Source organism: Callospermophilus lateralis, chromosome 10 (genome assembly GCF_048772815.1).
Source record: "Callospermophilus lateralis isolate mCalLat2 chromosome 10, mCalLat2.hap1, whole genome shotgun sequence".
NCBI lineage: Eukaryota > Metazoa > Chordata > Mammalia > Rodentia > Sciuridae > Callospermophilus > Callospermophilus lateralis.
The window spans coordinates 74,869,079-74,883,651 of NC_135314.1; the positions used below are offsets into that span (position 1 = coordinate 74,869,079).

Genomic DNA, 14,573 nt, shown 5'->3' on the forward strand with positions numbered 1-14,573 from the left:
GGACATAGGGAATTGTTACATCTGGTTGCTGTTTCAGACATTCTCGCTTGTTTTCATCATCATAATAAGAGACATGTCCAGCCCGGAAAGGGTAGGTAGACATTGCCTAGGAGCCTCTTGTCACCACACTCTTCAGTTTTCTCTCATACCTACTTGGTCTTGCCAAGTGCATATATGCTAAAAGGAGCACAGGAAGCCTTCTGGAATTAGAACAGATGGGAATACTAAGCTTGATGAGCTCTTCAAAGAATACTATCTGAGGATTCACAGGAGAAAAGCAATCATAGCAATGCCATAGTTGTTGGAAAGCCAGATATGGCAAAGTGTCATTCTCTGCTCTCATATAAAAAGTTAAGATAAATGAAAAATACAATAAATATCACTTATGCTCATATAAATTTTATTTATTTGTTTATCTATCTATTTATTTATCTATGTGAGTGTGTGTGTATGAATGTGTCTGTGTGTGTGTGTGTGTGTGTGTGTGTGTGTGTTAAGGGGGATAAAACCTGAGGGTACTCTACCACTTAGTTACATTTCCCAGACCTTTTATTTATTTATTTATTTTTAAAATTTTGACAGTCTTGCTAAATTGCCCAGGCTGGCCTCAAACTTGGATCTTCTTGCATCAACTTTCACATTGCTGGGATTACAGTCATGGGTCACCACACCTGGCTTCACATGAATTATTAATTACCCATAAAACTCAATGATACCAGTTCTACAAGAATTTGGTTTGGACTTCTCCACAGGGATATATGCTGAAAAATAATTAGGTATTCTTGTTTCTGAATGTTTATATCAGAATTGTACTCAGTAGGCATTTTTATACTTAATCTGTTTTAATATTTTGGAATTTAAATAAGAACACTACAGAAATTTTTGCATTTTGAAAAATGTGAATTTTTCTTAATAAACTAAAAAGAGGATTAACACTGTTGGGTAAAAATAATCAAAGTAGATTTGATTGCATTAAAAAAAAAAAAAAAACAGAACAGGAATTCTAAGGCTTAGCAACTTAGAAAACTTGACCTCAGTCAAGTACCTAGGGGAAAGGCGTGGTTCGATGAGTAAATAGAGCAAAACTTTTAAGTATTAGAGAGATTTGAAGAGAGCAAATCAAGCCTGAAATTGGACTTGTCCATGTGAAATTGGCCATAGGACCTGGAGAGATAAATTCTAGCTGACTTAAGCTAAAAATACAGTGAGAGAAAAGAAAGAGGGTAACCTTGGTCATTAGATGAACATTAAGTTTACACAGGATTTGCCTGTGGATGGACATTCTGAATTCTATGTTCTTGTGCAAATTAGAAAAAAAAAAAGAACTGAATGGATATTATACAGTCCGTAATTGTATCCAATTCTATCCATAGATTTATAATATAAACACTGTTGTGTATGAACCTCTAAGCAGTGAATCCACAGTGATCATCAAAAGTGAAGAGCACCTGTTTTAGTCAGATTAGTTGCTATGACCAAAGTAACTAATAACAACAAGTAAAAGGAGGAAAAGTTTATTTGGGGCTCATGGTTTCAGAGGTCTCAGGCCATAGATGGCCAACTACACTGCTCTGGGCCCAAGATGAGGGAGCACATCATGGTGGAAAGGCATGGAGAAAAGGCCCTGGCCTCATTCACAGCAGCCAGGAAACAGAGAGCAAGATGGTGGTGAACCTTTCCAGGGCACACCTCCAGTGACCCACTCCCTCCCGCCACTCCCCATCTGCCTACAGTTACCACCAAGTCCATCCATTCAGATTATGATGAACTATGATGTGAGGTTACAGCTCTCACAATCCAATAATTTTATTTGCAAATATTCCTGCACTAATACATGAGCTCTCAGGGGACACCTCATTCAAATCATAATACCAATATACTGTTATTTATCAAAATAATAAAAAATAAATCCAAGGAGACTGAAGGAAGACACAAGGGGATCCAGAAGGCTTTAACATGATCCTTTTTTTTTTTTTTTCCACTTTTTGCCAGTGGAAAAAACTGAGGGGACTCAGAGGCAACAGTAGTGTGTTGGTGAACAGGTGACATCCTTGTGATGGAGACACGTAAGAAGCTGGAAAGCAAGAAATCCAAGCAGGATGTTGGAGGAATCGTGCTAGCTCTTTGAGGTTTTAGCATAGCTGTTTTGGCAGGTGGACACAAGACAAGTGAAATATACAAACCCGGATGGTGGGTTAGCTATGCTGGAATTAAAGATTTCTACTCAATAAACTTTATGGGATTTGGGAGTCTTAGAATTTTGGGGAGCCTTTCTAAGAATTATACTAACAAATCATTCAAATTTTGTAATACTTAAATTTGTTCCAGATAAGAAGCTAGCAAGAGGAAAAGCCATCTATTCAAGCTAGACAGAAAACATGTCTCTTTCAAGGTTCTTTTCTCATTAGCTAACTGACTCTAGTTATGTTCCACATCAATAAAAATATTCTTTATTTTGCCTGCCCCAAAGCATTCCTAATTATTGGAAATAAGAACTGAGTTTTCATTCAATGTAGTTTTATGAACAATTTCTTACAGCTAGATAGAGATAAAAATTGGGTCTTTAACAAACCCCAAAACAGTCATTTTCAAGCCATTCAAAGCATACACAAAACCCTCAGAGAAAAGGGACTAAGTTCAAAATTTCAAATTTAATATACTTCTGCATTATTTAAAGGCTTATTAGTTTCTTTTTAAATAAGGTTATGTCTACACAAACATAGTGAAGTGAATAATTAAAGAAACTGCCTGAGCTTTTTTAGGCCAAATCCACTTCTTTCTTAATTATTTGCCGATTGGGGGCAAACTTTCTTTTTACTATGAGGCAGCATAAGGGAAAAGGAAAAGAAAATCTCACTGAAACAGCATCAGTAGTACAGCAAATATAAAATGGAGAACACATTATCAGCATATAATCTGAACCAGAATAGTCCATTTTTAGACAAATTTGGAACCACTGAAGTAGAATGAATCTTGATGCCTACTTTTTATTATTTGCCCAGAGAAAGGAAGTAAAATTCTAAGACACATGGGGGTGGGGGTTGCGGACCTAGAACCAGAACCAGTTTTTTCAACTTCAGTGTTGTTTGCATATGTCTATTTTATCCAAGCTATCTGGCTGTGGCTGGTTTCACACTGACTTAAATCTATATGCCTTTGCTGAAAGTGTACGTATATGTGTGAGTACACATATGTGCAAATACCTACTATACACATGAGGATATATTCTGTTTACAAGCAGTTGTGCCCTCTCCCTAAGAGAAACTCATGAGAATAAATGAGTGCACTGGATGAGGTATATCATATATGGGATCCTGGAGGGAGACAGTACTCAAGCTGGGCAATATAAGGAGTGTTTAATGGGACTGTTTACAAAGATATAGAGCAAACACAGAGAAAGTCAAGTTCCCTGGAGTGTGAGTCAGGGGAAGGGTTTGCAAAACCCAGAGGGAGCAGTTTTGTAGAAGAAGTGACCTAACTGAATCAGTGTGGACTTCACATTTCTAGGCCCACCCACCTGCTGACTGCACTTCTAGAACCCCAGCCAGAAACCAGATGGTAAGGAGCCAGTGGGTGCAGTCCCTATAGGTGAGGTCATGGATCACGCAGGACAGGGTGGGTAGGGCAGATTCAGAGGGAGAGGGATGAGAGGGGAAGAAGAGGGAGAGGGAGAGAAAGAGGGAGAGAATGAATATGAAGGGAAAAATTTAGGGAGGACAATATTGTCCTTTGTGTGAAAGCTGAGTAAACAGGAAACTACTGTGAAATTAAAGCTGCTTAGCAGTTTATCTTGTCTCCCAGTTAATTAGTGCTGTTTAGGAACCACTTTGAGTTCTCCTTAGAAGCCAAGTACAGAGCCATTTTAGAAACGGTCTATTACTACATAGGAAAGGAAGAGCTCTCCTACCACTCCGGGTAATGATGGGACCCGCGGAGAGGACTGCGTTGCCTGAAGTGCTCTGGGGGCTCCAGGTTGTCTTCCTCCCAGCATCTCTCCTTTCTCTGTGGCCACAAATCTGAGGTGTTAATGAAAACAAATGAATTTCCACACTAGCACAAAATTGTTTCTTTATGGCCATTTGGAAAGCAGATTCTTTTGGAAGAGATACCACATGTTTAATTTTATTCATTTCCTTCTGTGCATTTATTTAATTACTTTGTATATAACTGCTACAGTGTTTCTTATCCTGGCTTGGGCCAAATTTCTGATTTCCTTCCCCAGCAATTGTGTGCTGCCTCATTAATTTACATAGCTCAATGGTTCTCCTGAAAAAAAGAGCTGTGTTTATCAAACTTTTTAACTTTTATCTCTCTCAAGCCTTTAATAAATTTCTTCCCTAAAATGTTGGTCAGCACAGACCCAAGGTAATGCAGACTCTCCCTCTACCTCCATCGGATACAATTAGGTGAGACCAAAGAGATCAATGTGCATAAAGAAATAGCTTCCTATTTATGCATGAACTGAGCATAAATATAAGCATATTAAAGTTACTTTGAATAAAAAAAATTACCTGCATTTTTCTCCCCAATATTGATTTAACCCTAAGTGGCTTATCAGAAGAGAATTTTAGATTTTTTTTTTTTAATTCACTTGCAACTGGATCTATATTTTAATGGTGGCTTGCCCTGTTTTAGTGTGTGTGGCTTTGGTATAGAGTCTCCTTTCCTATGGAGGGTCTCTGACTTTGCCTCTCTGGGGTTCATCCATCTTAAGAGTCATATCTGGGGCTCATCTCCTCCACCAGACCTTCTAATCTTGTCTCTCTGTCTTGTCACAATGGTGAGTACTGCCTCTTACTGAGACCCATATTTGTCTGCTTTCTTGCTTTTTCTATCTCATGATCCTAAAAGATAAGCTAATTGAATTAAGATTTCATAAACGCTTCATCCCTGTGTCTCCTGTATAATGTTTGGCACAAAGTAGACATTCAATAGATCTTTGCTGGATGGATGTATAAATCCTGCTTCAATCCATTAGACCAAATGCATGTCCACTTTCTACACAGAGATTCAATCCTGCCACATGATAACCTTTCAGCCTAGATTAATCCAACAATTCAGAATGCAGTGGCTTCAAAACCTACTGGCATAAGAAAGGGGCAGTCATCGGCTCTGCAGAGCTTGGTAACGCAGTGCAGGAAGACAGTGGACATTTTCTGATTCTTGTGTTTCACAAATCGGAACACCTCGAAGGAAAACCGGCCGCGCTGGCTTCTGCCATTTTCAATGACGGTGGTCTGAGGATCTTTGTCACAGCTATAATACAGGGAGTGTGAAAAGAGGACATCACTGCAAGGAGGCACCAATCTACTGAGACTTGTAAATTAGTCTTTGTAGTATTAAAGGTACCCCAATACATTATGCACTAACAGAACCATGCCATTTTATAGAAATTTAATAAAAGCATAAGCTAATTCAATACTTGTGACAAGAGTAACCTGGATCATAAATTTAAATATATCAATTTCTGATTACAATATTACTGTCAAATTTTAGGAAGATTACACTTCCATAAGATTAAAATAACCAACTAATATAAAATGTAAATAGTGAAGTCGTCCCCCCCATTTTTGCACTGTTCAAACATCCCATCATACCATATTTTTAAAAAAGCCTTACAGACATAACTGTTTATTTTTGCATTTTTTTAGGTTATATGAAACAGAAACACAAGAATAGATTCTTATTGTTTCCACCTCCTTAAACAAATGATAGTTTTTCTTTTTTAATTTAGTCATGTACCTTAGGGCTCTTTCCATATTAATATTTAGAGAGCCAACTCATCCCTATTATTCAGTTGTGTACTATTCCAACATGCACATATGCTAGGAACTATTTAATTAGTTCCCTATTAAGGTTATTGTATTTTTAAAATAATTTTCTCTTTGAAAACGAATATATAATGAAAAGCCTTGAAATACATTATTTTGAACATGTGTAAAATGTTATCTATTAAATACATCTCTAAGACCATTTAAGAGATATTGCCACAGTGTCCTCTATAAATGTTGTATCATTTTGGACTTCAGCAGCAATTTATGAAAACAATCTTCATTTCTTCAGTGCTTCATCAGCAAAGCATATGGCTACCATTTTGGATTTCTATTTGATAGTGAAGCAAAACTATCACATATAATTTTGACTTGCATTTTTCTAGATGTGAATGAGTTTTTGTAACTTTTCATAAATATTAGAGCCATTTTGTTTCTTTACATGAAAACTGTTTTTATCCTTTGCCCACATTGTCACGTTGTTGGCCACTGCATTTCTGATTCCTATACATTCTTTATGCAACAGGAAGAGTGACTGCTGACTTGTTAATAAATTGAAAGTTGGTTTACTTTTTTTGTCTGGCTTTACTTCAAAGTTTTAGAGGTATTTTGCATGCATGCTTTATTCTATTATTTTAAAAACTGTATTTTTACACTTGAATTAACAATCTATTTAGAATTCACTATGTTATATTGAGCAAAATATAGATCCGATACTATTGTTTCTCTCATGGTTATCAATTATCCAAAGCCCTTTCAAAATTCCTTGTCTATCCCACTAATCTGTGGTACCCTCTATCAGAGACTAAATCCCTCACATGTTTTGAGATCTGTTCTTTCACTGTTTTGTAGCATTTGTCTGCATGTCTATTCTTACCTAATATCACATTCCATTAATAATTCTAAAGGTGTTTCTAATCAGGACATCTGAAAGGGCCATACCCTCCTCATTTTCATGTTGATCCTCCACTGGTATTTTTCTATTATATACCTGCCACTTATTCTTTGGTTCCTTGATCACATTAACTTAGGATTCTACTTAATTTGCTTTTTCAAAGAATCTACATTTTCTTAATTTATTTCCATTTTTTATATGTCTTAGTTATGAGTTTTCAGACTTCCAAGTGATAAGGACATCTATTTTCTAGTATTTTTTTTTAATTTACTACCTCTCAACATAGATGTTATTGGTAATGTCATTAAGATCGTCTCTCTCCACATATAATTTGAGGCCATCATAATAAGTTTCTTGAGAGGTAGATTAAATTTTATTGTGTTTCTGACTATGTCTTTCTCAATTTCCCCTAGCTTACATTTTATGAAAGCTTTGATTTCACCCAGAGCATATTTTCACTATATCAATGTAAGTTTTCTTTTAATTTAGAAAACAATTCCTGAATTATATCTAATAATAACTATTCCTGAATTATATATGACAAATTTATTACATATAATTTATTCTATTATTTTGGCTTTTTTAGGGGGGATTCTAATTATGCACACTACACATGTATGGAATTTTCTTGACCTACCTATTATTTGTATGTTTTGTAATTTAATTCATTTTATATTATCCTTGATATTTGTTTCCTTTTATTTGTATTTCTTACTTTCACCTTCTGTGCATTCTACTTATCTGTGCTCCCTTGAATATTTTCTAATTGTGTCTTCCTTCCTATAATGTACTTATTTTTTCTATTTCCATCTTAGGTTATCCAAATTTCCTTTTTAGATGTTTATGGTTTTACCATTTTCTGTCCTTTTACTTACCTGAGTTCTTATAATTCTATCTTAATAAATACGATTATTTATTTATTTATATTTTTTATTTATATATGACAGCGGAATGCATTACAATTCATATTACACATATAGAGCACCATTTTTCATATATCTGGTTGTATACAAAGTATATTCACACCAATTCATGTCTTCATACATGCACTTTGGATAATGATGTCCATCACATTCCACCATAATTTCTAACTCCATGCCCCTTCCCTTCCCCTCCAACCTCTCTGCCCTATATAGAGGTTGTCTAAATCTCCCCTGCTCCCTCTCCCTATCCCACTATGAATAAGCCTCCTTATATCAAAGAAAACATTCAGCATTTGGGTTTTTTGGGATTGGCTGACTTCATTTTGCACTATCTTCTCTAACTCCATCCATTTACCTGCAAATGCCATGATTTTATTCACTTTTATTGCTGAGTAATATTCCATTGTATATATATATATGCCACATTTTTTTTTATCCATTCATCTATTGAAGGGCATCTAAGTTGGTTCTACAGTTTAGCTATTGTGAATTGTGCTGCTATAAATATCGATGTGGCTGTGTCCCTGTAGTATGCTGTTTGTTAGTCTTTTAGGTATAGTCTGAGGAGAGTGATAACTGGGTCAAATGATGGTTCCATTCCCAATTTTCCAAGAAATCTCTGTAATGCTTTCCCTATTGGCTGCACCAATTTGCAGTCCTATCAGCAGTGTATGAGTGTATCTTTTCCCCCACATCCTCATCAACACTTATTATTGTTTGTATTCATAATAGCTCCCATTCTGACTAGAGTGAGATAAAATTTTAGAGTAGTTTTGATTTGCATTTCTCTAACTGCTAGCAATGATGAACATTTTTTCAAACATTTGTCGATTGATTGTATATCATCTTCTGAGAAATGTCTGTTTAGGTCCTTGGCCCATTTATTGATTGGGTTATTTGTGTTTTTTGGTGTTTAGCTTTTTGAGTTCTTTATGTACCCTAGATATTAGTGCTCTATCTGATGTGTGAGGGGTAAAGATTTGCTCCCAAGATGTAGGCTCTCTATTTACCTCACAACTGTAAATCCATATGCAACAAAATGAAATTAAACCCCTACCTTTCATCATGCACAAAACTCAAATCAAAATGGACCAAGGACCTAGGAATAAAACCAGAGACTCTGCATCTAATATATAAAAAAAAAGTAGTCCCTAATCTCCATCATGTGGGATTAGGCCCCAACTTCCTTAATAAGACTCCTTTGGCACAAAAATTAAAATCAAGAATCAATAAATGGGGTGGATTCAAACTAAAAAGTTTCTTCTCTGCAAAAGAAACAATCTGTGAGATGATTAATTTTTGATTATTTAAAAAAATAATGTAGGAATGTTAAATTCCAAATCTTATGTATTCACTGACTGTGTTTTTGTTTGTTTCTGGTGAATTTAAATTAAATTCTTTTCTGCCATTTTCAACATTTTTCTTGTATTACATTGAAATACTGTAGGAAATGGCTGTATTTGTTTAACAGTTGTATTTGAAAGATTTGGGTGTCTCTGGACCTGCTATTTTCAAAGGACTCCTAAGAAAACATGGAATGAGAGTGGCTTTCCTCAGGGTTCCCCAAATTAAGGAATTATTTCACTATGACAGATAAACTGTCCACACTGTAGCAACTGCATAGCTGAGTTTTTCATTTCAGAGGGCTCTGCCATCAGCCCTGAGTTCCTCAGGTTTAGTAACCATCCTTGCCCCCAAGGGTAGGACCCTGAAGTCTCAGGTTGTTCCCTTACCTTTACAAGGGCACATTCATAAAGCCTGACACTTTATGAATACTGAGGTTCTAGGCACCATTTTCTCCTCATCTTTACTGCTTTTTATCAATGTTAATGCAAATTTTGTAGGTTTTTCTTTCTTAGATTCACTAAAAATGACATTTGGGAAGTTTTGTTTGTGTGTTTTTAGAAGATTCAGGGATAAGCTACCACTATATTCATACTATTCATGCCATATTCATACTTTTCATACCATATTCCAGATTATCAATATGTAATTATTGTAGAAACTTTGGAAACCAAATGATGCATGATTCTACCATGTATAAATAACTACTATGAACTGTTCAGTGTTTTTCCTTACAGTCTTTTCTATCATCTAAATAAAGCCTACTATATATGTAATTACATGTGCTGATTCTTCACCTTCCTATTTTAATACATTTAAATTTTAAGGAATTATATATTACCAAGGATAGAAGTATCAAGAAGATGAAAAGAGAAAGGGTAAATAAAGTAGGACCAACTATCTTTTTCCATTTAATAAATAACTATATGATTGTAGTACCTGCATGAACTTTCAATTTGCTAGTTCTCCATAATTCTCTTAGCTGTTTTCTTATTGCTGAATATACAGTTCATTCCCATGTTTTACTATCTTAAATAACACTGATAGATGAGAGCATCATAAATATTATAAAATATAATTCTCAATTTGTAAAAACAGATCCAAACAATATGAAATCCTTTAATGCTTTTGATGCTTACTAGCATTTTTTCCCCAAAAATTCTTGCCCAGATCAACTCTTCCAGTAATAGGATATGTAAGAGTGTCAGTTTGACCATACCCTCTGAACATCATCTTAACCTTGATTAGGCAATAAAACATATTCTTTTGGTTTCTCGTTATATTACTCCCATCATGTGTCAATAAGCTGCAATGATCTGAGCCAACTGCACTTTATAAGCATGCTTAGAAGACATTGCTGAACTCTCAAGCCTGTTCTGCTGTCAGATAAAAAATGCTGAAAGGGAACCAGAATGACTGAATGGCTTTATGATCAATGTCCTCTTTCCCCAGATGTAGATTACGTTCACTCTATCACTGTCTGTTGGAAAATGAAGTTATTGGCTCTGATAAAAAAAAGGAGTGGTAGGCTATATTATATACTTTCATATTAAATACTGATAAATGAGATAAAGCATTTGGGGATGTAAATTATCCAGACCACTACTTTAATTTTGCTCTCCTTTTGACACATGATGAGATGGTCTAGCTGCAGATAAATAACACCCTCCCATTGCCTTTCTCTTATTGCAAATAATATCCAACCATGCTTTTCCTAAGATAGTGAAATATTCCCATATCTCCTAAACATGAGTAAAACACTTTGGGTGGACCTAACTTAATTAAAATTCTCATTCAACAATAGCTTTACCAGCATTTTGTGTTGATCTTTGGTATCTATACACAAGTTAAGACACCTACCTAAGGAAGAGGTCATACCGAATGTCATCGTTTGGATTCCCTGATGGGGTTGTATAGCAATAATCCATTAAGACATTCCATCTGCAGAGAGAAGTAAACATAATCTAGAGTCAAAAATCCTCTTTTGAGTGTTGGATATTAATCTAAGGGAAATAAATATGAAAAAAATTTCTTATCATAACCATGGAATAATTTTTTATTACTTGTTATTACTTGTTATCTCTTATTGCAGAAGCTTCTTGTTGATTAAAATTTTCTTCTAAACTGAGCTGTTTAAAAATATAAAACTAAGTGTTATCCCCACATCAAATAGGTTGAGGCTAATGCCACACACACACACACATTCACACACACACACACACACACACACACAGAGAGAGAGAGAGAGAGAGAGAGAGAGAGAGAGAGAGAGAACATGGCAAGTAAATGGTTAAAGTCTGAAAGAAGAAAACCCCAAAGTGAGCTACACAGGTATACAGATGTTCATTTTTCGCTATGAACAAGGTTACTTTGTTTCCAGAAGTTACTGTCTCTAACATAAGACAGAGAATATTATATCAACAAGTAGAACAAATGGATTTGTTGCATAAATGATGTGCCAGAATCAGTAGGGTAGAAGTGGGAATTTATTATAGGCACTTTATTAGGTATGAGAAAGCCATGAGGCAAATACTCCTGCCCAAGGCCACAGTGGGACTAAGTTTATACATTATTTCATAACATCTTTGGAATGGGAAGCAAATACCATTAATATGGGGAAAAAATCCTGCATGCAGCAAGACAATTTTTAAAAAATCATACATATTCATGATTAAAAACAAAGAAAGAAGGTAGAGAAGAACCAAATTTCTAGATTTTACCAATCTATTCAGAATGCAGTTTAAATAATAGCTCACAAGAAGCCCCAAATAAACCATTTAATATTATATTTTTATAGAACAAGATTAGAGCTTCAACTTTTGAGTTCCCTTTCAATTTTGATTACTTTGAATTTTATAAGAATTACAGTAAACCTAACTAATTTCGTTTTTTGATGATATGTTTAATATAATTTCAGCCCAGATCCTTGTGAGGATAGTTCTTTTGTTTGTCGATAAATAGTAAGATATATATGGAAAAGCACACAAATCAAATGTGTTCCCAAATAGTCATAGTTTATCTGGTTAATCATCTTTCTGATGAAAATATAGAACATTCCGGCATCCCCTAAGATTTCCCCACACCCTCTTCCAGTCATATCCTACTTTCTTTATGGGAAGCCTTGTTATTTTCCAATTAATGGCATAAAATGAGTGTCACCCCTTAGACTTTGTAATTTGCTCTTTCTTTTTATAACCATGCCTAAATGGTGTGGCAATGACAGTAGTGTTTAAATTGAATTTAAAAATGAATAAACTAACTTTATGACTCAGGAGACTTACATGTTCTAGCCAACAAAAGATAAATTTGAAAATACCTTCCATCCAGATTAGTGGCTTGAACAGCTGCAAATACTTTGGTTTTCAAAGGTAATCCTATACTTGGGATAATTAACTGCTGACTGTAGGTTGAATCCTAATAATGAAGTAATAAATAATGTATCATTAGCTTCCCAACAATAGCACATTTACCACTTAAAACAGTGTTACAGAAAAAAAGAACAGCTAAATCAATACAACCACCTCCAAAAAGGATTCATTTAATTCTGATTCTTAGCAGAAGTTCTCTTAAACCATATTCAGGTAACAAGTTGATTTCCATACATAAATCTTTTTTTGTTTCCATAGTTTAATAGCTAATGTCCATTGTGTTTAAATTACATCCAATTGTCAGTGGCTTAATTCAGTTTGTTTAATATTCAATGGCCAATGTTCAATTTATCCAAATTAGTGTTCCATTATTTTAGATTTTAAAGAGGCTAATGCTTAGTTTATTTAAATTATACTTGCTTTGATTTAAGCCCTTTCTTTTGGGTTGGTAGATCTTAAACCTATAGTAATCTTGCATTTTCCTCAACTCACTTGCCTGCAATTTGAAATTTAATTGAAAACCAGAAAACAGACCAACACACTCTCCGAGTTGTCAAAATACATGCCACAGAGTTTCTGCACCAAAGTTCTTAGTGATTACTTATCAAAAGGCCTATTTTAACTTATTTACCTTTATTTTAGATCAACCCTAGGGAGTTTATTTATATCACTTCCCAATATTTAATAGGTTAAAGCAGTAAATTCGATATTAAGAAGTGGCATCTATAATTTGAAAATCAAAAAACAGAAAATTGTAAAATGCAAAATTGAAAATCTCAAAATTTTAGCAGCCAAATCATTCCAGTTACAGAATAATTGTTTTCCCCAAATTTAGTAATTCTAAATTTATTGCTGTTTTGCAGCTAAAGAACTCTTTTAATGTTCACTATGAAATTTCAAAGTCACCAAAGAAAGAAAAAATATAAGCTTACTGTCTTTAGAAGGCTGGGATGAGAGCAACATAGTTTGAATTTCTTTAATTAAGTTAACAATACTTTTTATGCTTTGCTTTTGAAAAAAAAATGTATTCATATAGAACACTTCATTCCCAAATAAAGCCAGATAAACGAGGAACTATGTTACACTTATAAATGGTTAACATTCTATATTATTTTCTGTATTTCTAATTATTTGCTATATTTCTGTGATAAATGATGACAATTCCCTTAAAGATGTCAGATAGTTGGTATATTTATTTAATATCTTTCTGGTTCCCTCTTTCAAAGTCTCTAAGTAAACTGCACTTCATTAACTAGACTGCTGCTTCATTTTGTTTTATCAATATTGTCCCAAAGAATGCTTACTTTTATACAAGTTATATACTGTGAAGCCATTTGCAAATGATTTGTGATCCCATTGTAATTTAATCATGAATCATGATTTTTTTTCTCCAGAAATTGCTCCTAAGAGGTCTAGTTATCTACTCTTATTTGCACTACACAGTTGCTAAAATCAATTGTATCTATTTTAGTTTTTTCAAACTTTTAAAAACTATCCATAATTATCACAACCCTATTTCATATTTGCTTTTTCACCACCCACTCAGAAAATACTAAGATTTAGGTGCACTTCAAAATGCAAGATATCCTTACTTTCCATTTCAAAAGAGAAGCAATCATTTTTACCTTGCACAAACGTAAGAGCACAGTTCAGCACAGTTCAAATCAAACCACCTTAATATATGGAAATTTCACTGACAATAAATTATTACTATTTGTAAATACAATTTTCCCGAGTAAATTTACTATATTCTAGTAAACATAAGAATAAAAAAATTGTGCTACATCTAAATTGGATCCAACTTTTCCTCTCAAAATAACAAACCAGAGAATAAGAGTGCTGTATTTAGGATGTAATATAACTTTTCAACATTCCTGAGGGTAAATAACTAAATGCTATTTTCCAAAGAAATAATAAATATGGTTTGGGATAAATTAGTAAAATTATAATTTTTTTCTACTGTGAATTGGTAATATTTTAATGTCTTCTAACGTGGCAAAATACTATGATGGTACTCTGTTAAAAAAAAAAAACTAGTTTGGGGCAGAGGAACTCTTCTGTAGGATAGCAGCAATAATGAACATGTCATTATATGATTGACAAAATCCATATGACATATAACAGGAAGAGTAAATTAAATGTAAACTATGGTTTTAGGTAACAATAAGGCATCACCACTGGTTCATTAATTGTAACATATTTCACACTAACACAAGACATAAGCAAAAGAGAAAATTATGTGTAAGGACAAAGGGGGATATGAAAGAGTTCT

General features: G+C 34.2%; 1 protein-coding gene across 1 annotated transcript in view; it reads right to left on the reverse strand.

Moving 5' to 3' along the window:
- Positions 1 to 14,573, reverse strand: part of Zpld1 (zona pellucida like domain containing 1) — a 43,952-nt gene that overhangs the window by 2,495 nt on the left and 26,884 nt on the right. Inside the window, exons 5-8 of the mRNA XM_076868770.1 lie at positions 12,250 to 12,347; positions 10,794 to 10,874; positions 5,085 to 5,256; positions 3,908 to 4,016 (exon numbers count right to left, since the gene is read on the reverse strand). Coding sequence (XP_076724885.1) covers positions 3,908 to 4,016; positions 5,085 to 5,256; positions 10,794 to 10,874; positions 12,250 to 12,347 — 460 coding nt within the window. The remainder of the gene's footprint in view (positions 1 to 3,907; positions 4,017 to 5,084; positions 5,257 to 10,793; positions 10,875 to 12,249; positions 12,348 to 14,573) is intronic.